The sequence below is a fragment of the Phyllostomus discolor genome, chromosome 11, assembly GCF_004126475.2.
Source record: "Phyllostomus discolor isolate MPI-MPIP mPhyDis1 chromosome 11, mPhyDis1.pri.v3, whole genome shotgun sequence".
NCBI classification, from domain to species: Eukaryota; Metazoa; Chordata; class Mammalia; order Chiroptera; family Phyllostomidae; genus Phyllostomus; species Phyllostomus discolor.
In genome coordinates, this window is record NC_040913.2 from 19,964,238 (window position 1) to 19,990,058 (window position 25,821).

The 25,821-nt window shown below is 41.4% G+C and overlaps 1 protein-coding gene and 1 non-coding gene across 6 annotated transcripts in view; both read right to left on the reverse strand.

Annotated features, from left to right (window-relative positions):
* SCEL (sciellin) overlaps positions 1-25,821 on the reverse strand; it is a 101,827-nt gene that overhangs the window by 75,739 nt on the left and 267 nt on the right. For 4 of the 5 annotated variants that reach the window (XM_036011256.1, XM_036011255.1, XM_036011253.1 and 1 more), the window contains exons 2-5: positions 7,514-7,575; positions 6,712-6,829; positions 3,984-4,043; positions 206-274 (exon numbers count right to left, since the gene is read on the reverse strand). In XM_036011256.1, the coding sequence (XP_035867149.1) occupies positions 206-274; positions 3,984-4,043; positions 6,712-6,829; positions 7,514-7,532 (266 nt within the window). In that variant the 5' untranslated portion in view covers positions 7,533-7,575. The remainder of the gene's footprint in view (positions 1-205; positions 275-3,983; positions 4,044-6,711; positions 6,830-7,513; positions 7,576-25,821) is intronic. The other variant, XM_036011254.1, reaches the window with a different exon arrangement.
* LOC114509024 lies at positions 626-789 on the reverse strand. Its single transcript, XR_003685592.1, has one exon. It is a non-coding gene; the product is annotated as a U1 spliceosomal RNA (small nuclear RNA).

Consider the following 25,821-nt stretch of genomic DNA (forward strand, 5'->3'; position numbering starts at 1 on the left):
CTGTTAGCAGGATTTTAGGAAAACTGGGTTATTGAGTCAAGATTTTAAGTTTTGATGAAGATAATTCAATTACTATAGCCCTTCTATATCTGCATATAAAATATCATGATTCAAAGTTTACCTTGGTAAGCATTTAAATGCCTCATGTTCTATACGAAATGGGATTTAATATGCTATGCATTCTACTGAGTTCAAAACACCTTACCTGTCCAAAGTGTCATCAGATCTGTACCGACTAAGTGTGGCTTTTAGCTCATTTCTCTCATTCGTGTTCCTGTAGCAAAGATAATTAGAGACAGATAAAATAAATTACCAAAAAAAATAGTTCATAAAACCTGTCATGCATTTGGCAAAATTTTGGTCTGTTCAGTAGGAGAAGCATATATTACCAAGAAAAGACAGATTTGAAGTATCCAAATATTCCAAGGTTTTTAGTTTGAAAGAATAAATTATAGCAAACCCAATTCATTATGCTAATAAAGAAATTCTTCTCTAAGTCCACTATTTCTAACTAGAGTGTAACCTACTGCAATTGAGGAAACAGCACAACATGAAGATGGGTAGTAACTAATACACATCTTGTCAGTGGTGTTGATTTTTATTTTATTTTAGTATTTTATTTTTTTAGGGGAGAATGAGAACACAGCCCCCCACTACCACAAATTATGCAAGCGAGTTTCCCATGTTTGGGGACATCGCAGGGGTCAGCACATCCGGAGTGCAGTGGATAAGCCTCGCCCCAGGAAAACCACCTTCGTGATCATGGCATCTCCCCTGCCAGGGAAGTATTGGTGTTGATTTTTACACACGAGGAGCTCCGGTCCCTTACAAGCAACTACATTTTATTTGCAGGGTTTTGGCAGCCCAACAGGCTAAATACAAATGGTTTTAGCTTAAAGTTCAGCACTGTGGATAGGGTTGAAAGATAATGTGCTGGCAGAAGAGAGGGAGGGACAGGAAAGAAAGGAAAAGAGAGAAACAGGAAAAGTGGAAAGAAATGAAAAGAAGAAAGCGGGAGAAGAGAGAACAGATGGATGTTGGAAGGAGAGGAGAAGGGAGGAGAGACAGGGAGAAGCAGGGAGAGGAGAGACAGGAGGCAGAGAGAGAGGAGGAAGACGTAAAAAAGGGAGAGGGAGGAAAAGAAAATAAGGTAAGAGAGGATAGAAGGCTCAATAGTAGGAATTGTGATCATGAAAGTAGTGGAAATGTCTCCATCAGAATGATCAATCAGCAATATATATACACATACACACACATATGACCTGTTTAATATCTTATATAACCCTGTGATATGGGGAAAGCAAGCTCATTGGGGAATTAAACCATGATTTACTGTGTTTGTACATCAGAGCAAACACAGATCAAAGGCACCTAATCAGTAAGAAGTCCCAAAAAAGCATATTTAAGATTTAATTTTAACTTGATGTCATATATTTTGATGAAGCCAATATTGGGAGGTAAGCAGTATACGATGCACAGTGTGGACGACTATGAGAAAATTAAAAGAGAATTGCAGACCCAGCACACACACACACAGAGCTGGAGGGACGCACTAGGCACCTCCCTGCACCCACAGGCACACCGGGGTCAGTGTCGTAAAGGGGGCTGGAGGAAAGCGTTGTACAGGGAAGTTCTAGATTGAGGAAGCTCATTTCCAGAGGTGGGAACCAGAGAAGGCTGTAGGACTGCGGTGCACTTGGAGCTGGGCCTCGGAGGGGTCCTAAATGTGGACGCAGTGAAACAGAGTGAAGAGAGCAGTGTCCGTTAGGAGAGAAGGAAGGGAAAATGCCTAACAGAGTAAATCCCGCTGCAGTGCGTCCCTGGGTGTGATGCCTGAGTACAAACAGGCGCTGCGGGGGCCCCTCCGACACCCCTGCACAAAGCAGCCCTTCTGAGACAGTCACTTTCGGTCTCATCAGCTGGCTTCCACCTTCCTGGCACCTACCGCAGCAGAGCTTACTGTACTGTGTTTCTTTCCTTTCAGTCTCCCCTTCCTCCACCTTTCACTGGGATGCGAGTTCTAGGACTGCAGGGATGTTGTTGGGCTCCCAGACCTTACCATAGCACCTGGCTCACAGGAGGCACCTGTGCAGGTATCATGCATGCCTATTTGACATGTTTTAACGATCTGGCAGAGAAGCTCACAGTGAAATCGCCTAGTTTGTGATAAGATGAAGCTTGTTATCTAGGGCAACAACTGAGGATGTCTCATTTTCTTTTTCCTTTACTTTCAGTCTCTGTTCACGACGGGCTCTCTGCACACATCGTCACTTCTGCAGGGAGTGCTTCTTCCCACACCCCACACCCACCAGCCGCCCTTCCCTACCTGGAAATCTCTCCTCCTCCCCCTCCAAGCAGCAGGGCCCACAGGGACGAGCACTTCCTGTATTCGGGCTGAGATACGCCCTCCCTGCCTCCCTCCCTCTGTGCCCGCTGCTGCAAGAGCACTTTCCATGGTGAATTTTATTTAGCCTTGTGGCTTATGGCTCCATACTTTTCATGAACGTGAGAGTTCCTGAAGGTGCTGGGTGCTGTCTTACGCATCTTTGTATTCCCAGCACCTGGCACAATGTCAGCACATAGTAGGTGCTTCAAAGTGGTATTAGGTAAACACCAAAGTGGATACATCCTATGCAAGAGGGCCAAAAAGTTTCAAGTTGGGCTTCCATCTGAGCACCGGCAAGGGAGAAAAAATAACGCACACTACCATTTTCAGAAAATGTAGTTTGAGAAACAGTAGATGTAGGTCAAGGGGAAAATGTCTTGGGCTTAAAATGTTTTGTTATTGAAGATAAAAGCTCCACGAGCTGCTTTAGCCAAAGTGCTGTCCACCAACAACAAGGTTTCGGGAAACTGATGTAGTTTAACACATAAAATAAGCACAGGAGGCGTTAAGCTCCTGTGAACCTAAAACACACTGAGAATGTGAAGCTTAGTTTTCCCGGTCACGATGAAAAACAAGTATGTTCGCTCTTAGTCCCATAGAAAGGCCAATGAAATGGAGGGAGAAGGTTCTATTGGTGGCTGCAGTCAGAGGATCAGACTCTCTTTGTTTGGTGACGGGGGGCCAACTGAGAACCAGGCTGTGGTCTTCAAAGCCGTGAAGACCCCGGAGAGGGCACCAGGAGAGTCTGCAGAGTCCCGGGGCAGCCGTTCGAACAGGTGAGCTGAGGCTGGGGACTAGAAGACCAGATACTCTGTGTAGAGGGCTGCAAGCTCAGGGCCCTTACAATAGGTCAAGATTATGAGTTCAGAAAAGCTCACAAATACGAGTTTCCAAAACAGACATACTCAGGGTGTCTACTTCACTTTTGGAAGACCACACCACAGAAAACAATCACACTCCTTTCCTAGGTACTTTTCGGTGACACGCAGGCTACCGGGCCAGACAAAACTTGTGTCTGATAAGACTTTGGGTTCCTCGTGATGGGTGTGGTCTTGTGTGTGTGCGTGTAAAGGTGTTTTAATAAGAACAGGATGTATTTATTTGAGCAATCTTAGATTATTTAAATCACTAAGATTACTAGTTTTGTCTGAATTTTCCTACTAATTTGTGCTTGTCAGCCTATTTTCCCACTGAGTATCACTTACTGATTTTCTGCAAGCCTTCAAGTTTCTAAAAAGAAGTGTACTATCCCAGGAAGCAGTGAACTCTGGGGCTGGTCTGTCTATATTTTAGAGTTTCTTTCCCTAAGGCTTAGAGATAGCTTATCTGGTCATGTCTCAGTGGGAGTCCTCTCCTTTTCCCATCAGGACTAGGGAATTGGTTATTCTACTCTGTAGTTAGGGCAGCACGGGGCCGGAGCAGCACAGAGCGTGCCCTGTGGGAACCCCTGGTGATATTACCCAGGAGCCTTCACGTGCCCAGGGTGTCAGGGCAAGCCCGAGGGCAGCCACAACTATGCGGCCTGTCTTGAACAAGTCTTCTCAAAAACGATGCCTTTGTGTTTCTGCTAATGATGTAGCTCGTCTGAAACACTCACCTGTCCAAGGCATCCTGGGAGTTATGTCGGTTGAGCACCACCCTACCATAATTTTCATCTCTGCAGAGAAAGAACAGAATTAAGTCACATGGAAAGTAGCCACAGTGTTCAGCAAGCACCAAATAAGGGAGACATGAAACAGCTCACAACTTTTGGCAAGGTTAATTCATTTTACTTCAGGCATAAAAACATATCTATGTATTTATTTTAACCAGTCACCACTTGAAAGAGCATGGTGAAAAGAAACAAGTTTGTCCGTACAAATGATCAGCATTCTAATTTACTGCATGAGATTTCCAAGTGATTCAACAATGGAGTAAGTGTCTGCTGTTCTGTGCCGACTTTCCATCCGAGTGTGGGAGCACAAGGCCATCTACTTTGTATCTATTAGGAGAGTCATTTTTTTCTGCAGGAAGGCAAAAGTGTTCTATAAAAGCATTCTAAATTTAATGAAGCCCATTATGTCTGGGCATCTTCATTTTATGGACTTGACCGTTTTCCTTGACGAGAGGAGGAAAATAATTACCAAAAGCTGTGGTTAAAGAGGTTGATTACTCATAGGAGACTTAGCTTGTTTTTGAACTATGAGAATACGCACTTTGCTCTGTGTGGCCTTTAAAATAACCCTATGAATTAGGCAGGGAAGACACTGTCACACCCGATTCACAGGCACGGAAAGCGACTTTGTGGCTTTCCTAAGGCAAAAAGGTGAGCAAGTGGCAGAGGTGGGTCTAGGATCTATATCGATTTCTTCCAAGCCTTTGCGTTTCCTGTCGGTCAGCCCTGCAAAAGACCTTCAGGCCGAAACCCCCACAGCCGTGTCCTTCCTCCTTTCTGCAGCAGGACGGAAAGTACAGGCGATGGGAGGAAATGTCAAAACATGTAGTGGAGTCTTTGGCCTTCAGCCAAGGCAGAGAGTGAGTGCCTGAACCTCTTTCATGTCAACCTCACCGAACCTGAAATACCACATTTCTCCTGGTTCTGCTCCACTCCTGTTACTCAACACTCTGAAACCATGTAGCATAAAGCTATAAAAAGCTATAAGTAGACAATTAAAAAGAAGGGTTAGTGAAACAGCTCCAGCAAATATACACCCTCAAAAATCCCAAGAGAACTTTTCTATCTCCCTTGGTATCCCTCCCTAAACTTATGAGAGCGTAGCAGCCATGGGACATGCCTTCACCTGAAGAGAAGTTATAACACGTCGCCCAGAACTGAGCTAGTGGGAGTCGGGGAGGCGGCGGAGCCAAGCTCCCCTTCATCAGCAGCTGTTATACCATCCACGCTGGCTTCCCCGGGTCTTTTTAAGGAGGCATGCCAGGCATAAAACCACCATTCCTGCCAACTGTAATTTGTCTTCGACATCTCTATCTTTACCCATCTGTGCAAATATTTGCAACCCAAAATTGATGTTCTATATTTGACACCACTCTGCCACTATGAAAACACAGAAATGCCACATTAGGCTCTGACAGCAGTAAGAAGTGTTGCTTCACAGAAGGAGACAATTGTTGTCCGGGAGTGTTAACTCTGAAAGTGTGAGTCCCCAAACACCCCCAACAGTCCCTTAATATAATATTTAATAACAGAAATCAATAGTCATTTTTATGTAACAGTTACAAGTACACTTCTCAAATAACCACCCACAGACAGTTTGGCAGTAAATTTAAGGTAAGTATCTTACGAGGTGAAGTTTCCAAACTTCAGTGTTGCTGACATTATGGATTTGACCATTTTTTGTTCTGGGAAGTGCCCTGTGAATTGTAGGACATTTAGCAGTAACACTGGCATCTACCCTCTGGATGTCAACTGAAAATGTCTCTTGTGTCCTCGCCAAACATCCCCAAGGGGTAAAATTGCCCTGACCGGAGTGAAACCATTGGTAGCATGAAGGACAAGGATCACGTTAACATCTCTACTCCACCACCTAACAGCTGTGTGTCACTGGACGAGCCACTCAACTTCTCGGAGCCTCAGATTTCCCATCTGTGTAACGAGGATATAGTACCCACTTGTGTGATTGCCGTGAGATCTAGTAATGCTCGATGTGTAAAGTTCCCAGGATCAAGCCTAACACAAAAGAGGGAATCAGAACATGTGTGTGTATGTATACACAGAATTTATAACAAATGGACATCTGGGCTGGACAAACGTCTACTGTGGATCTATGTGTGCAAAAAGGCGACATGGTCATAGCTCTAAAATCATAGTTGAAATAATGCTCAAAGCAGATGAAACTTTCTCAATGTTGAGCCTTTCCCCTTGCAAAGTAATACCATATTTACTACTACCTACAGGTATACGGCTAGTTGGGGCTAAAATAAGTTATGAATTTATTGATTTCACTTGTGCATAAAGTAATTTTATTTTAAATTATTTTAAATCGTTATTACATTTTTAAATGTACAATCATACAGACTGTGTTTGTTTCCACCGACATGACCATCGTGCAGCGGGAAGCGCCCTACCACAAGGTGTGTTCAGTTACAGCCACGAAACTCTGTTTTCTCTCACCGATGACTCCTGTTCTCTGGTATGTGGACATTAGAAATGGTAGCGATATTCTTGAAAATCTGATGCTACCAATTTATGCTTAATAAACCTTACCAAAAGTTAGGCCATGCGACAGTGTTCTACAATGAAAGTATCCCATTTTTAGATGGCCATTGGCCTCCCACACAGAGACTGGCTCTCTCTCTCCTCATCCAGCCACTCCACCCCGTCTTACCTTTCTTCCTCAGGGCGGCTCTTTATCCAGCTGCTATCCTGTAAGAAAGTCCTTCTTTTGTTCACCTCCAGAAAGCCCTGCTGTCTCTGTGTGGTCCCGCGAGTAGTGCTCGTCATAGCTATCAACAGAAAAATGAAAACAGAAAGGGAGATGTAAAGGCATGGAGGTGAGTGTGGGTTTGTTAACTTGGAAATCTCGAAAGGCACATCTGATTGGCCAGCATCAGTCTTCTAGGCTGGCAAGTCCAGTACTGTTTCAAAGTAGGATGCACCAGCAAGAAAAAACAAATCCCACACCCCATCATCAAAGATAATGTGCAGCTGCTCAGCTGCCAACTGAAACTGCCCATGCAGCTCAGGCGGCCCCGCTGGCACCTGGGGACGTAGAACCCTGGGCCTGGGATAAACCAGGGCAGGGCTCGGTGGGAGGCCACTTTACCCAGAGAAGAAATACACCTCAGAAATACACACAGGGCTATTCTAAAGGCACCTAGTAAAACAATAGTCAACCCGAGCCTGGTGCTTTTGATTATAAATAACTTAATTCTTTGATCTCACAGGAGTCAGAAACATAAAAGGTCACACACAAAACAATTTTTGCTGATTTAATTGAAAAATGTTTGAATTGCAATTATGTGAGTAAAAGCTGTTGCAGCCTCACTTTTTTCTTCAGCCTAGTTTTAGCAATTACATTAGACTGCTGCTTCTAAACATTCAATATCTATATAAAATAATTAGGACCTGTGAGTTGTTTTCCCCAGATTTTTAAGTGTTCTGAGTAAGGGAAATATCATCTACATTGCCATTTCCTGTGGGAGACATTTTTCTTAAGGCAAAATTGGATATACTGCCTTCCAGCACAGATCTAAAAGAAAAACAGGAGCAGGGGAAACACGACAATGACTCTAGCGATCTACAAGTGACTCTTCCACTGCTGACAAGACACATTTTTCAATGGCATCGGCGCCGTCACCGGATCTGATATCATGAGCACATGACGTAAAGTGCCCCCTAAGGACCCGCGAGTTCATCTCTTCCGCTGTGTTCATTCTGCAGATGAAGGAACTGAGGCCCAGAGTGTGTAGTGCCCCTGATGTTAGAGAACAAATAGTTGGCTGAATCAGGCCACCAGCTAACCCATCTATTCAATGCCTCTGACATGCCCGGCACTGAGCCAGGAGCTGGGGACAAGAGATGAGTAAGATAAGCGTCTGGTCAGGTCAATGAAAAGACGTGGAGCTGAGAGCACATTTTGCAGAGTACCCTGAGGAGGGCACGGGGCTCCTCCGGGGAAGCCAGCAGGAACCCAGGCAGCTGGTGCGTGATCAGAAGGGAAGCAGCCGGAGGCATGGAAGTCACAGATCTGGGAAACACGGCTGATGATAAGTAACTGCTGCTTGGGAAAGCCCAGAGTGTCTTAGCTCTCCACCACTTCTGAGCTGTGCAGGAGTGAAGACAGCCCGCAGTCCCGGTTTGTCTGGAACTGACTGGGTGCTGACTGGGTGTCCAGGGCTGAGTTACGACTCTGTGAATCCTAGGCGCTTTCGTGGTTCTCTTCCTTTTTTTTTCTTTTTTTTCTGTAACATGCATTTTTGAATTTCGACTGATAACATACCAGGACATACCAACTTTTTAGAAATTTCCTTTATATACACACACACTTAAAAGTTTTATTTCTGACTGTGTTAGTATAAAGACGAATAATAATCCAGGCTGGCTTCACTATTATATATTCATTATTATTATATTCATTATTCATTTTTTCTTCTGCCAGTAAAAGAAATTAATATTAGAACCCTTTTGTGGGCCCCTCATGGTATCATGGGCCCTAGGCATTGCCTTTCTATTTGATGGGCAATTCAGCCTCCAGGTTTCCCCTAATGTGAGACTTTCAGTTTTAAAACTGGAAAACACTTGGGCAACCAGAGGTGTCTGGTCACCCTCGGTGGGGTATTATGTTTCTGCAGAGTTCATCCGAGCAGGCAGTCTATGGAATGTTGGAGGGGCGTTAGACCTCATGTCAGAAGCAAGTTCAAGGTGCAGCTTTATCCCATCCAGGTTCTGTGCTGAGCATTTAGTCTCCCTGTCAGATGGGGCTCATGAAACCTGCCGTGGACTCCATGAGGGTTTTGTCATGAGCCAATGAATAATGTGCACCAAATCATTTTGTTCAACAATAAATGCTACTTGGACTTAAGGTACTATCATCAAACAGCTGTTTATAGGTAAAACTCGGGGTTCCTGAAAGCCTTCATCTCCTGCCCTCTGATGCAAAAGTATCTCCTACAGTAAACTGTCATATGACCTGAAGTGGTAAAGATACATTCCTTTGGATCAAGGCATGGTTTTCCCCAGAATCCTTTATAGAATGTAAATTCCCCTGTAGAACGTGAGAAACGGAAGCTACTGATGCCCAGGACAGGTCCCCTTGACCAGTCTGGTGCTTCGTGGCTTTAAGTCCAGGCTGCACCTGCTCTGGGGAAGGGCCCTTAGCCACCACAACCTGTAGCAGATGACTGACCGACTCAGGATAAAAAAGGTCACTCTCTTGCCTCAAGGTGGAGCCAGTTCTGCAGGTGGTCTGCGCCCCAGAGTTCACCCAGGGGTCCGGCTGAGTTAGGCCAGCAGAGAGTGCAGCCCGCTCAGCCCCTTTCCCCGCCTCCCCTTCTTGCTTCCCTTTCCCCCTTGTCCCAAGAGCACACTCCCAGTAAGTCACAGACACCCTCAGGCACAGCTTCTAAGAGACCCAACCTAAGACCAACAACCAGTGTAGTCAGCCTAGGCTTTATCTTTACAGAGACCAGCAGCTGCTCACTATACTAAGGGCTGAGGGTCCGAAGGTCTTTCTGACGTTAGATCTGCATGTAAAGATGCTGTTTACTGACTGTGTCACCTTGGGTATGTTATATAGTTCATCCCCCTGATGAAAGAGAGCTGTTTTGAATATCAAATTAGATGACACGTAAAGTGTCTAATTATTGCCCAATACACAGTAGGTGCTCAGTAAGTCTTAACTCCATTCCTCCACTGCCTCAGAAAGCCGAGAGCCAAGACAGAGGGGAGGTGTGGTTGGGTGTGCGACACAGGGGTGTGGAGCACCCTTGAATTTGGGTCCTGGGCAAGCAGGGAGCCTCTGGATGTCTGTGTTTGGAAGTTGCTAAAACTTTGGCAGAAAGAGAGATAAAGAAGCATCCAATGGCAAATTTTAGTCTCAACTACCTCTTCATTTTGCCTCAGTCAGGCCTGGCTTTTCTGAGTTCTTGGCTAATGTGTTCCCTGTTTTAAAACTGGGCTCTGATAAATTCTTTTCCTCTGAACAAGTGAAAGACCTGGAGGGTTTATAGCTGATCAAACTGGGCTTTGAGGTGGTCAACGTGCTGAATGTATATTTGATGATACATTTGCAGAGATGGCAAATTCAGTAGTGAGACACAGGGTAGAATAAAGGGGGAAAAGGCATTTTATTATTATCTGCTGATTTGTCTGCCTCTCCCAAAAGACTATTTCCTGTGGGTGAGGCCGAAGTCTTTCTCTCCTATATCCCCAGAGCAGGTGCTCCCTAGATGCTTGTTGTGGGCTGAACTGCATCACCCCCAAAAGCCACATGCTGAAGCCCTAACCCTCAGTACTTTAGGATGTGACTGTATTTGGAGATAATGTTGTTAAAGAAGTGATTAAGTTAAATGAGACCTTTAGGATGGACCCTAATCCAGTCTGACTTGTATCCTAGTAAGAGGCAGACATTTGGACACACACACAGACACCAGAGGTGTGCATGCACAAAGAAAGGGCCCTACAAGAACACACAGAGAAGGTGGCCCTCTGCAAGCCAAGGAGAAACAAAACTTGACAACACCTTGACCTTGGCCTTCTAGTCTCCAAAACTGTGAGATTACAGATTTCTGTTGTTTAGGTCACCCAGTCTGAGGCTTTGTTATGACAGCCCTCTCAAATGAATAGAGTAATTATGGGAAATGGCATGCAATCATTTTTATAGGAGCTAGGTCATTCCAAGAACTTTGTGCCACACTGTCTTTGACCTATGCCCTTGTGTCTTCAATTGTCCTACTGCACAGGGCAATTGCTAATAATGTCCACATCCATGAGTTGAGCACCTGCTCTGAACAGTTTACCTCATAGACATTGCCTCTCAGTCTCGAATCAACTCCGCAAGACAGCTATCATTACCTTCTCCTCTCAGATGAGACAACTGAAGCTCAGAGGGAGTATCCAACATGGGAAGGGTTATAAGAAGCAGAATCTAGTTTGTAAACGAAAGCCAACTCCTTCTCCAGCAACCAGAAGTAATGCTCATCACGGATCTTTGCAAGTCCGGACTGGTCCCCTGGCATTAGAGTGAGAGAGGGAAGGTAGGCAGCAGGTGCCATACACGGCTCCTTGTGTGACTCCTGACATCTCACCCCCTGGGAGGCCCAGTGCCTGGAAGCAGGAGAGCCGGGGCAGTCTCCCAAGGCATTATTGCAGCAGGCAAACCCGCACAGAGCAGCCTTCTCGTGTCCTTCCTGACACTCCCTTGTCACATGTCAACACAAAAACTTGTGCACCAATGGTCACAGCAGCATTACTTAAAATAGCCAAAAAATGAAAAGAGCCCAAATGCCCACCAAGGAAAGAATGGATACATAACACGTGTTATATCCCTACAGTGGTATTACTTCGCAATAAAGATGAAGGACTGATACATGTTACAACATGGATGAAGCTTGAAACATGCTAAATGACGAAAGCCAGATGTAAAAGATGACACATGTATGATTCTACATGGATGTTGTTTTTTAGATTTTCCATGGTGTCCCACCTCAGTCCTCTTCTCTTTGGCTCTGCTGGGTAAGGAGGAGAGTTCAGACAATGCTCTCTTTAGATGATTTTATAGTAACTTATATTTGATCTCATTTAGTTTCCACAACAGCATTTTAAGAGTGACATAATCCCTCCTGTGCAGACACAGAAGTGGAGAATCAGCTTGAGTAGCTGACGATGCGTGGCAAAGCTGGGACTCAACCTGAGGCTTTCTAGCTCAAGACTCATCATTTTTTCTCTATGCCAGAGACTCCAGATTGTCAGCAATTCCTGCAGAAAGTTGTCTAGAGAAAAGCATGTATCTCCTCTTTATATCTAGGGCTGGCTCTAGTCAGATCCAACATCCTGTGAGAAGGTCTGATAGTTTCATGCCTTTAGCAGCTAGGCATTCTCCAGAAGGCCTAACAAAATGGGATCGAATGAGATGAGACTTGCAGACAAGCACATGGCTCTTAACCTCTCTCTCCCTGCCAAGCAATAGCCCTGGGTATCCTAGAACACCTCTCTAGCTCCACCCCAGTCTCTGATACATTTTCTAGGAATAGTTTCCAACAAACCCACTTGCTTTCCCAATTGTATTATCTTGTTGCCTCTTGCATGAAAGTCCCCTGGCCTTTTAGCTTCACCCTCCCCTGCTCTGAAACTAGCATGCCCTGCAGAAGATAGGTGCAGACAACCTGGGGCCATGAACTGACCCCAAGGACTAAAGTCACATATTAACAGTGGCAGAGCAGGAGGTTAGGAGGAGCCTGGCTCCTTGACAGTGTCATAGAGCTGCCACAATAGTCCTGGATTATTGATCTCTGAACTTCTCCTTGCAAGAGAAGAACAAACCTCCTAACTTGTTCAGGAGATTGTATTTCCACATTTCAGTTACTCAAGCCTATGTCCTTTCTACCTGTTATGAAGTTATTGTGGAGCAAATAGAAAGTCTAAAAATTATAAGATATTAGTGACTTATTTATTAGTAAAATACTATTTCTAGCAAATATGTTTATTTGTTCAATGTTCCCAGCAGGGATTACATGCTGAGTCTCTACTATATGTTTCAGGTTGTGCCACATGTGTGATGCACGTTATCTTACTTAATTCTCCCAGGTGAGGAGAAAATAAATTATTATATTTAGTTATGGGAACCCAAAACTCAGAGAGGCTGAATAACCTGCCCAAGGTCACACAGTAAATGGCAGAACCAGGAACAGTGATTAGGTGTAGATGACTACAGCCCTACAGTCTCTTTTCTGTACACCATACTATAAGTCGGCTAAAGAACCACGTGAGATGGTCAATACCTTGGAGCCCCAGAAAGTGGAAGGCAATGGGAGAGTAGCTGGGAGGAACAGCAGCAATGAATGACCGCTGCATCATCCCTGGACAGCTCAGCCTCGAGCCTCACCCCCTCACGACCACACTGAAGCCATGAGTAGCCTCACACTATATCCTTCCCAGGATCTGTCACCCTGCTAGAGAGCCTGATAATATTTCATACTTTTTCCTACTCATTGACAGAAGGTAAATGAGAAAGGAAACTATCACGTATTCTATTTTTAGGTGATCAGAGTTGAATGAGTATGCAGGAGTTTTTAATGCAGGGGACCAATATTGTAGAAAGTAAAATGTTTCTCTTCAAATCTATGTGTGTTTCTCCTCCGTCTCCTGTACCACCTCTGTTGGCCCCACCTGCTCTGGATTTCTTTCTTTTCTTTCCTTAGAACCCACCGGCCATTTCACCCTAACCATCTCCTCATGTCAACCCCTCGGGGGCCCCAGAACAAGTTTAGAGACTCCAATCTAGAAGTGCTGAAGCGCAAGCCCCTAATTCATCAACCTCTAATTTCACAGAAATGTTACTGCAATGGGACTCTTTTCATCTTGCCCAGAATATAAAGCAGTATTTTTATACCTGAATATTTCTCGTTATTATAAATGGATGAACCACATATGTCTCTGTGAATAATGCCTTTGTTAAAAAAAACAGCCTTTCATAGAGTGGATTAGAGACTACAAACCTCTTAATTTGGTAGTATAAAAAATATGTGCAGCTAAATATTAATTTTACATTCTTTAAAGGAATTACTTACTTAGGGACTGAGGTTATCCTGAGTTTCAAATCTACTCAACACCCAAATAATGACACCTTACCAGTCTTAGTTCAGCCAACTGGGCTGATTTCCTAGTGTGACCATTCATTTTCATTCTAATGAAGTTTTTAACTTCTCACAAGAAAAAGGAAACTCTGATCTTGGCCCCTCCAAAAACTGTTACCATTGCATATGACTAACAGTGGCAGACGCCAGCAACTGTGCTTTATTGTGGAATATTATGGCAAATATATGTGGAAGCTGTGTGCCTCCGTTTTGCTGGAAACTACAAAAACCTTCTTTCCCTTTAAAAAAGCATTAATACACAAGTTGGAAACTCTGATGTGAAATCATGATGTCAAAGTCAATGAGAATAAAGGGGAAAAAAATCCTTTTCAACTTCCGGCCCACTTCTGGCCTACAGCTTCTGCCCAAAGACATCTGTCTTTAAGTTTTAGATGAAACCACTCATCTAAAGTTCTGAATCACGCAACTTTCTTAGTTCTCTTTGGATGTATTTGAAACTCTAAAACATCTCCTATTTTTAAAATTGTCTTCTATTGGGCTTTTCTTTATCCCCTTGTGATTGTTCTCAACTTCCTTCACTACATTTCTCTTTTTAGTAATAAATAGTGCTTCCCTGGGACCATATAGAGGTCCATTAGGTAATCTGCTATTCCTATAGCCCAGTCCTAGTCCAGTTTCCTCTTGTCCCAGCTCCAAGGATTCCCTGGGCCACCTCCCAGCTAAACTACAATCTTATTCTTCATCTTTTGGGTCCTCGTGACACAAAACCTTTGTAGTCTCACTGTTCCCTTCCCACCTAAGGACAAAATGTCTCTTGATTTGCCGTATAATATTATTTGTACCATTCCCTGCTAACTTTCTCTTAAGAAAGATGATATAAGCAAAGAAACTGGAATTGAGTGGGACCAAAAAAAGAGAGAATAGAAAAAGTAGGACAGAAAAGGAAAAAAATAAAACAAAAATAAATGAACAAAATAGAGGATGAGGAAAAAACAAGAAAGAGAATCCTATTCTGACTCTTGATATTTTGGACCATGTGGTAGTCTCAGCTGCCTGAGCTAAAACTTACATGTGCTGTTTCATGTAAGACTCACACAGGCTTTAAAGGTGACAGTGTTATTATTCTCACTGCATACCTAAGTGACACTTTATGACCAATGGTTTCAATGAAGTCAGACTCCTTTTGTAGAAGAGCAGGGGAGGAGCTGGAAGTGGGTAAAACTGGTTCTTTCTGGAAGGAGGTTTTAGGAGGAGTAGTTTGCCTGAGGTTACATAGCTAGTGCACCTTTGGGATTCTAACCCAAGTCAGCCTGACACCAAAGTTCCTGTCTCAGAAGCCCAGGAAACATAAAAGAGCGAACAGGTACAAAGTTACCAGACTAAAAGAAAGGGTGAGAAGAATGACATTCCCTTTGCAGTACAGATTCATGATGGGCCTCAACCAAGAGTGAGACCTGGAGCAGACTTTCTTTGATTGTTTTACCAAAGTCTCATGAGATCAGCACAGAGTGATAATTGAATATTGTAACTGCCCCAAAATTTTCTAATCGATTTATCAAGTCTCTAGTAAACTTACGTGAATTAATGTCTTAATAAAAAAACAAATATAAATAGTCACCTAGGGAAAATCTTCATAGTGATAGAAAATATTAAAAAGCTAACAGAAAATTAGGAAAGAAATACAGCAAAAATGTCCAGGAAATGGCATATGTACACACCCTGGTGGAATTCACCTTTGTGTATGAAAAGTCTTGAGGGTTTCACAGCCCAATAATAGTGCCATAACTACTAGCGTTTCCATCTTAGAAATCACCTGTAATAGGGAAAACTCCTGAGAAACTTCAAAAGGACAAATTCTATTAAACCATTTTTCAATAGAAGAATACGTGGGATGCAATAATTACAAACCAATAGACAGAAGCATTATCAAGACTTCCAGTCAAGATGGCAGCACAGGCAGACATGGCTCACCTCTTTGCACCACCACATCAAAATTACACCTAACATACAGAACAACCATCACTCAGAACCATCATAAATTGAGTCAAATGGAAGTCTGGCAACTACAGAATTAAAGAAACCGTATCATCAAGACTGGCAGGAAAGGCACAGACGTAGAACTGGCTGATCCTACATGCACATGTGGTGGATACAAATTCAGGAGAGATAGCTTAGGAGCAAGGAACCCCATCCCCATCTCCACACCAGACCCCCCAGCCCAGGGTTTCAGTGACAGGAAGATAAGTCCTCACAATTCCTGGTTATAAAAACCAGTGAGATTGAGTCAGTGGAGAAACTGCTGGAGCCCCAAGCAGTTCCTCTTATTGAACCCACACACAGACTCACCTACTCAGACTCACTCCCTCTGAGCTCCAGCACTTACCCTAGCAGCTTGAAAGGCACCAGTGGTATATAGGGAGAGACTGAAGTGTCTAGCATCAAGGCAAGCAGACACCATTGTTCCTTTTCTAAACTATGCCCCCACACAGCTGGCAAGCTGGTGCCATATCTAGACTCCATCAACTTGGCTAACACTGTTTGACCTACCTTGGAGATCTCCAGAAATTCCATACCACCCAAGCTGCTTTTCCATATGAATGGCTTGTCTTGGCTCATGCTTTACAACTTCATAAATCCTCTAGACCAAGCAACAGCTAGCCTCAGTGAGCCCCAGACTTGGCACTAGCAGCAGCCAGCCTAGATTCACAGCTTGGCTTTGCCTGGGAATCTCCAATCCCAGCACAAGTAGCAGCCATCTCAAATTGAATTATAGCTTAGGTAGGGTGGCCCTGGGTAAAACACAGTGGGGTATGACATTAGCCTACACCACCTGGGACCCCAGAGCTGGTGCATGCAGTAGGCAGCTACAGACCAAGTAGGAGCCCCACCACCCTTCCCCTACACAGCTGATCTGCCACAGAGGGTGAGATTGGTGGTAAATGTCACAGCCGATCCTTGCAGCTGATGGGCCCAGGTAAATTCCTCCCATTGATCTGCCAACAGCATCCAAGGCTCAACTACAAAGGAAGATATACTCAGCCAACAGAAAGGGCACACCTTGAGTACTCAGCATGGGTGATAGGGGAGGCTATGCCACTGGACCCAACAGGACATCTACTACATTAGGCTATGCTACCAAGACACAGAGTCAAAGCAGCTCTACCTAGTACAAACCTGTCAAATAGAGGAGAACCTGTCAAATAGAACCTGTCAAAATGAGGAGACAAAGAAACATGGCCCAAATGAACAAACAGATCAAAACTCCAGAAAAAGAGCTAAATAAAATGGAGATAAAGAATCTACCAGATGCAAAGTTTATAACACTGTTTATAAGGATGCTCAAGGAACTTAGTGAGGACCTCAACAGCATAAAAAGATCCAGTCAGAAACAAAGGAGACACTAATTGAAATAAAGAATAATCTACAGGTAAACAACAGTAGAGTGGATGAAGCCAAGAATCAAATCAATGATATGGAATGTAAAGAAGCAAAAGACAATCAATCAGAACAAGAAGAAAAAAAAAGAATCTAAAAAAATGAGAATAGTATAAGCAGCCTCTGAGACAACTTCAAAAGGTTCAGCATTCTCGTCATAGGGATGCCAGAAGAAGAGAAAGAGAAAGAAACTGGATATTTGTTTGGAAAAAAAAAAAGAAAACCTTCCTTAATTTGGTGAAGGAAATAGATGAGCAAGTCCAGGAAGCACAGAGTCCCAAACAAGATAGATGCAAAGAGGCCCACTCCAAGACACATCATAATTAAAATGTCAAAGGTTAAAGATAAAGAGAGAATCTTAAAAGCAGCAACAGAAAAACACATAATTACTTACAAAGGAGTTCCCATAAGATTATCAGCTGATTTCTCAAAAGAAACTGCAGGCTAGAAGGGATTGGCAAGAAATAGTCCAAGTCATGAAAAACAGGGACTCACAGCCAAGATTGCTCTACCTAGCAAAAATATCAGTTCAAATTGAAAGGCAGATAAACAGCTTCCCAGACAAGAAAAAAACTAGAGTTGATCATCACCAAACCAATAATATATGAAATGTTAAAGGGACTTTTTTAAGAAAAAGAATAAGATCAAAACTATGAACAATAAAATGGCAAAAAAAAAAAAAACCCTCACAAATCTATCAATAATTGAATCTAAAAAACAAACTAAGCAAACAAGAAGAGCAGAGATAGAATCATGGATACAGAAAGTGTTTTGATGGTTGGCAGATGGGAGAGGGTTGTGGGGGAATGGGTGAAGAGGTGAGGGGATTAAGAAGCACAAATAGGTAGTTGCAGAATAGCCATGGGGATGTAAAGTACAGTATAGGAAACAGAGTAGCTGGAGAACTTATATGCATGGCCTATGGACATGAACAATGGTGGGAGGATTGTCTGAAGGACTGGGGGTACTTAGTGGGGACAAAAGGGGAAAAATAAGGACAACTGTAATAGCATAATCAAAATATAATTTAACAAATAAAGTGCACATACAAAAAAAGAAGCGTTATCTTCTAAATGATAAATAAAACAAAGCATCAAACAACTACTTATTACCTAAAAGAACATGAAATACTACCTAAGGAGGAAACAAACAGGGTTTCATGAAGTGTAAATATCAACAAGCCCATTTAAATTAATGGACCATGTTTATTCTAAATGTGCAGTGGAGAAAGAAATGGAAAATAATCAGGTTGGCAGACACATTTAGCCTGCTGCAGTGATTGTTAAGTTGAATTCCAGATTGGTCCTGGAAGGAAGTTATTGTAGCTTCCACTTACTCCTCTGCCATCTTGTGTCTCGTAATGGTTGTAAACTGACTATTTCTTTAGTCACATGGCCTCACAATCTGAGTTTAACATTGGGAAACCTGCTCACTGGTGATGAAAAAGTTCAGAATGTAGCACAGATGAAATCTTTTAGCTAGCCAGAGGTCTAGAGCCTGATACCCACCAACCACAAGATTTTCTTACTGTTGGTTTTTATTTTTGATAAAAAACCCTCACCCGCCCTTGTTCCCACCAGTTATCTTTCCTGCAGAATGATAACATTCGGTATAAACATAAAGTATGCCACTCTGTGAGACACTGATCTGTTTCATTTGAGAAAAACACTGGCCTAATATTCATTAATAAGAATACTATCTAATAAGAATGACCTATCACCAGAGCCACTCACAGGTTATTGCCAGTTCTAACTGAGAATATTTGTTAAATGAGTGAAGACCCAAACTTGACCATGTACCATGGGCCAAAACCCTGTTAGTTACCTTAAATACTTTATCATATTTCATATTCACAACATCTCTGTCATGTGGTCATTTATTATCTCAATTTTATATATAAGCAATTTTATGTCTTTCTCATTATATTAGTCATGCATGCTTATTAAAGAGAATGTGGAAAATACAAGAAAGTACGAAGAAAAAATTAGACACTTTTCATCAATCATTGTGCCTATTAGGTGCTACAGTTACACGTTTTTCAAATGCCACTTAAAAATTATTTCTTTTGCAACTGTAGAGTATTTCATCTTATGGGTCTACTTATCAATATAATGTAAGTTTTCTATTTTTCTGCAACAAAACCATACAAAAATCATTGAATATCTTTCTGATTGTTTTCTTTGAACAGATCCTTAAAGGTTAAATTACTTGCCAAGGGGTATAACTTTTAAAATGTTCTTGGTCCCTATTGTCAAATTTCTTTCCATAAACCTTACACAAATTTATAATCCACCAGCAACATATGAGTGTCCATACATTTGCCAAGAGTTTGAATCATCACTTATTAATCTGTTTAATAATTTAATAGATGACATTTTTTGTGCTTCAATTGTGTTTTCTCTAATTTTATTGGTTGTTTCTTATTTTGTAAATTACCCATTGGTTATTATTATGGATTTCTTAATATTTTCTTTATCAGAGATACTCATCCATTATTTTTCCAGGTTTTCATTGAGCTTCTAATTGTGATTTTCCTTTTGATTGGCAGCTTTCTATTTTGCATTCCCTGTCTTATGGACTCTTCTAGTCCTTAACGATCCCTGTAGCCCATTCATGCAACTTTCTGACCTCAAAATCCACGAAGTCACCAAGTCCTACAACTCTACTTCTACATATCTCTGGATTGAATTACTTTTTACTTTCAAAACACCAGTTCAAGTTACCATAATCTTACTGTTTTAAGAGCTTCCCAGCTACATTTCCGATCTCTAGATTTGCTCTCTTCTAACCCATTATCACCTTAAAACTCTTCAGTGGTGCTCTGTTTCAGTCAGAATAAAATCCAAATAGTTAATATGGCTTACAAGTTTTAGAAGTTTTAGAAGTTTTACGGCTTACAAGTGCACACTCTACAGCCTTAATTCTTCCAACTTCCCATTCCTCACTCAATTCCAACTTCATTCAGCTACAGTGAGTCATTACAATTCCTTGAGGGCTCCATCCTTTTCATCACCTTTAAGCTATTGAGCTCACTCTATGGCGTGTGTCTAGAATACTCTGTTCACTGTGTAATTTTTTTTCAGGAAAGACTAGTATATGAAGTCATGCATTAGATATTCTCCTGGAAGTATTCAGTGATATCATCCCAACCTGTCCCATGCCTTCCTGCCCAGGTGGAGTTAAGGGCCCTACTAAGTATTCAAAGGGCAAGGGGTCCTTCCTTATAACATTTCCATACTGACTGCCTGTTTGTCTGACTGAGTATTCTTCCCTCATCCCCAACACACACACATACATGTAAATCTTGAGAACATAACCAAGACTGTCTTCTCCCCAGTTGTATTTCAAAAGTTTATCATAGCATCTGGCACATAATCAGTTTCAGAGGAATATTTTGTTGGACAAGTGAGATTAATTATATGTTTACACTTTTTTTCTCTAACCTATGTGGGTTTACTTTGGTCATGGTTGGTGCTCATTGATATATAATTCATTTTCCATGCATTAAACTCTAATATAGTCTAGAATATGCTCTGTAGTTGTCATTTCTATTCAAGAAATCTGTTAATTACTTTTTTAATAATATACTTTAATATCTAAACAAACATTCCCTAATTAATTTTCTTTGCGGAAATTCTATCAGCTATTTTCACTCATTCATTTCTTTCAGATAAACTTGAAAATCATTTTGTCTGGTTCCCAAATGTTGGGATACATATTCTATTGGAACTTTTTATTAGAATTGCATGAGTCCTATGTAATGGTTTAGGGAGAGCTGACATTTGTGCTACTCAATTTGCCCATCCAGGAACAGTGCTCAAAGGAGATTTTACAGTAAATACTTTTATTTTCTTCATCTGAGCACCACATTTTTCTTGCAGAGATTTTTTTTCTTGATGTTTTACATTTCTTTGTGCTACTATGAAAGAAATAATAATACAATGGGTTATATGATGTCATATGATATGTATGTGTTTATACATCATTCATTAAGAACCTGAAATTTTCTCTTTATGTGTTGGTGCTATGAGACAAGCAGAATCATGCAAGCTACCCTTGGCTAAAGTGGGGTTGTGATTAAATCCATGGCAGGTGGACGTGGATTTAATCCTTTCGAACTGTTAACTAAGACAAAAGAGAGTATGCTGGGAAGGAGCAGGGAAGAGGGCAGAGTGTCAGGTGAGTGGGTTTTTGAAAAATGTTTTAACTAAAATTAACTAATATAAGTCATGATATCACAAAATTCCTAGAGGAAAACACAGGCAGGAAAATTTCAGCTATCCCACACAGTATATTTTCACTGATAGGTCCCCTAGAGCAAGGGACATAAAGGAAAGAATAAACAAATGGGACTTCATCAAATTAAAAAGCTTCTGCACAGCTAAAGAAAACATTAGCAAAATGAAAAGGGAACCAACCATATGGGAAAATGTATTTGCCAGTGATACTTCAGACAAGGATTTAATCTCCACAATATATAAAGAACTCACAGGACTCCACACCAGGAAGACACTCAACCCAGTTAAGAAGTGGGCAAAGGACTGGAACAGACTTCTCTAAGGAGGACATACAGAGGGCCCAGAGACACATAAAAGGATGCTTAGCATCACTAGCCATCACAAAGGTGCAAATTAAAGCCACAATGAGATACTGTTTCACAGCAGTCAGAATGGCCATCATAAACAAATCAACAAATAACAAGTACCAGTGGGGTTGCAGAGCAAAGGGAACCCTAGTGCACTGTTGGTGGGATTGCAGACTGGTACAACCACTATGGAAAACACTATGGAATTTCCTCAAAAAAATAGAAATGGAACTGCCATCTGACCTGGCAATTCCACTGCTAGGATTATACCCTAAGAATCCTGAAACACCAATTCAAAAGAACCTATGTACCCCAATGTTCATAGTAGCACTACTTACAATAGCCAAGTGCTAGAAACAGCCAAGTGCCAATCAGTAAATGAATGGATCAAAAACTATGGTACATTTACACAATGGAATACTATGCAGCAGAAAGAAAGAAGGAACTCCTACCCTTCACTACAGCATGGATGGAACTGGAGAGCATTATGCTAAGTGAAATAAGTCAGGTGGTGAAAGACAAATACCATATGATCTCACCTATAAGTGGAACATAATCAACAAAAGAAACAAGCAAAAATATAACCAGAGACATGGAAATAAAGAACAAACTGACAGTGACCGGAGGAGAGGAGGGAAGGGGATAATGCTGGAAAGAAGGGGAAAGATCAAGTCGAGGAGCAAGTAAGTGTGAAGGAGCCATGAACACAGACAATAGGGCGGGGGGAGGACTGACTGTGGGATGTGAGGGGTGGGGAGGCAGGGGAGAGCAATGGGGGGGGGGAATGGGGACAACTGCAATTGAACAACAATAAAAAATAAAAATTAAGTAAAATTAACTCTCAATGTAGATGTACAATGCTTATCTTGTGGCTTCTGTGCTTTTCTGGAACATTGCCATAGTCTCTCAGATGTGTGTATCCCAGTTTGAAAGTGTGGTTTATTGTTCGCTGCTTTCCCCCAAAGGTTCCATATAAAGCAAACATAATCACATTTTAGGCCAGAGAAATTGGGTCTAGAAACACAGAATAAATGATTTAGATGTTTAGAACTTTCAAGCATACAATTACAATGACTATTCGGGACTCAAATGTGTTCCCATGTCTACAAGTAAGCCAGTTGTCTTTAATGGATAGCTATAAAGTGCATTCTTCCAATTAATGATCACAATAAAAGGATGATTTATATCTCTAAAAAGTATAGCAACCAATATAAAATGCAAACTTAGTAAATGTAGTTGTAACTTGACAAAGCATCCACTTGTGAAAAGATCTTTCCTAAATTCTAAAATCTCGTGAATTTTTATAATAAACTAGAAATACTTAGACATATGTGATAAAGACTTTTGATTAAAAAGTGAACTTAACAATTGCAGATAGATATGCAGCAATTAACATGTAAAACCCTTATTTCAAAGTTTTCAGCAAGGGAAAAGAAATCAACAAAGGGCCTAGAAGCAGGATATCAGCAGACAAGCTGTATGAAACCAACAAAGATTTACCTTGGACTGCTGGCCAAGGATTTTATCATTTCCTTCTTAAAGAACATTTTAAGTTAATGGCAAAATCATGGTGACATTATCAGCTAAATCACGTTTTCTTTAGTTTACTGCTTAGTGAATAATATGATTACATGCGATTTATTCCACAGTATGAGTTCAGTCATTCAAAACACATCCTCTGTTTTGTTTATAAAGTCACCAGAAAAATAAACCTCTCAGGTATTGCATTCCAAATTCCTGTGGTTAATCAAAAACCTCCCAACAAACAAAAGTCAAGGACCAGACAGCTTCACTGGGAAACTCTACCAAACATGCAAAGAAGAATTAATATCAATCCATCACAAACTCTTTCAAAAAACAGAGGAGGAAGGAACTCTTTCAAACTCATTTTATGAGGTCAGCATTACCCTGACACAAAAACGAGACAAAAACACTCCAAGAAAATGAAATTACAAATAAATAACACTGTCCCTGAAGATATAACTGCAAAAAGCTCAACAAAATATTAGCAAACCAAAATCAACAATACAATAAAAGGATCAACACCATAATAAAGTGGGGTTTATTCCAGGGATGCAAAGATGCTTCTCCATTTGCAAATCAGTCAATGTGATATACCATATTGACAAAATGAAGGATAAAAATCACCTGATTATCTTAATAGATGCAAAATTTGAGCCCCCATGTGATAAAAACCTCTCATCAAGTGGGTACAGACAGAGCATACCTTAACATAATAAAAGATATATATATATATATCTTTGTCATATATATATATATGACAAAATGATGGCTTACATCACACCCTAAGGTGAAAAGCTGAATTTCCTATATAATCAGGAACAAGACAAAGATGCCTTCTCTCACTACTTTATTTTTTACCCTCTATTTTTTAAAATGTTGTACAGTTGTCTACATTTTCCACTCTCACTACTTTTACTCAACATAGTATTGGAAGTCCTAGCCACAGCAATTAGGCAAGAAAAAGAAATAAAAGGCATTACCTTCCTACAGAGGGGCTAACAGTTCCTGAGATTAAAACCTCATCAACATGACAAATAACAAGATGGACTCCATAAGCCAGAAATTAAAAATATACCTCATTATATCTTAGTCATACCATGCACCCTGTAATAAATTTTCAAGTGTCGCTGGGTTCTCATTTCTATATCATTTGTAGTCCATTTACAAAACCAGAAAAAAGTTCAGTTATTGCTACTACTTATTCAATGCAAAAGAAATTTGAAAAATCACCGAGGAAATTTAATAAGACAAAAGTAAGGTAGGTGACCTGGCTTCTCATTCTGGTTCTTTTACTGTGATCTTGACTAGCTGCTTAACATTTATGTTTTGTTGTCCTCATCTAGAAAATTCATGAGTTAGACTAGAAGACCCCATGCCTTTTCTAACTGAAAATTATGTCAGCTGGATCTGAGATTTACATAAAGCTGAAATTTTAATAAAATTCCTGGCCTGTTTATCTCCATTCTCTTTCTATCCTGACATTTAGAATCAAGCAAATGTTTTACTAAAATTTGTTCTGATGTCATATCTCAGTTTTCTCAAATTGATTTTTCAATGCTTGAAACACTGGTACAGCAAATACCAGAAAGACTATATCTGTGTTATAAACTGTGGAAGTGAAAGTCAGTTTTAAATTTTATCATGTTTCATGCAAAGTAAAATTATAATTCACAAATGTTAAACTTTAGCTCTCTGATCACTATAAATGTTTGAAAGCCAAGTTACAAAATTCTTCAGTAAACCTTCGGGGACTGAGCCCCAGGCCCTCCTGAGACAGATGTGACCTGGTCAGCAAGGGAAGTGATGACAACTCTAGAGCTTAAGGGAGAGCCTGGTGACACTGTGGGAGGTGCCTCTCTGAAGGACATAGAGCTGCTAGTTGCAAATTTCAAGTGGCCCCTGCATTTGATTCCTGCAGCTCTGCATCACGAATGGAGACGGCGAAGAAAAAAATACGTCAGACAAGTCAATTTAGCTATTATTTATAAAGGAAAGCCTGATGAAAATAACTTTTCTATTCTTATCAAAGGGCTTCTAAAACTGGTTTTTCAGGATGAGGATATGAATAGAAGTTGAAAACTGCCCCCATGCATGACGTAGAGAAGCTGACCATGCACACAAATCCCTGTGAAACCACACACCCCGTTTAACCCCAACCTGCTTCATTCCTTGGCACATTAATGCAAACTGTGTGACTTTCTTAATGGGGAAAACAGAGAGGATGGGGAATGCGTCTGGCACCTCTCCCACAGCTCCGTGACGTGTAATGTTTCTAGCAGTCGAAACCCCCCAGATAGAACTTACTATCTATAAAACAATAGGTTTCATCACTTCACTACAAGCATCATCTGTAGAAACAGGGAGATCCTTTTTTAAAAAATGTTTTTATAGTCACTTGAGAAAATAGACCAGCGGGTGCTGGTCCTGTGACTGAAAGAATTTACTCTCTTAGGCGGGATGGGACTCTCTGGCTGACAGCTCCCAAACAGAAACTCGAAAAGGCTCCCAGGTATTTCTGTGATGCCTGCAGATGTGTAAAACTGCCAGGGAGTTGAGAACAAGGGGATCTAAATCACAAGAAGGAGTAATGAGCTGTCAACAAGCAGAACAGCCCATTGGAAGCTGTCAAAATGTTAAC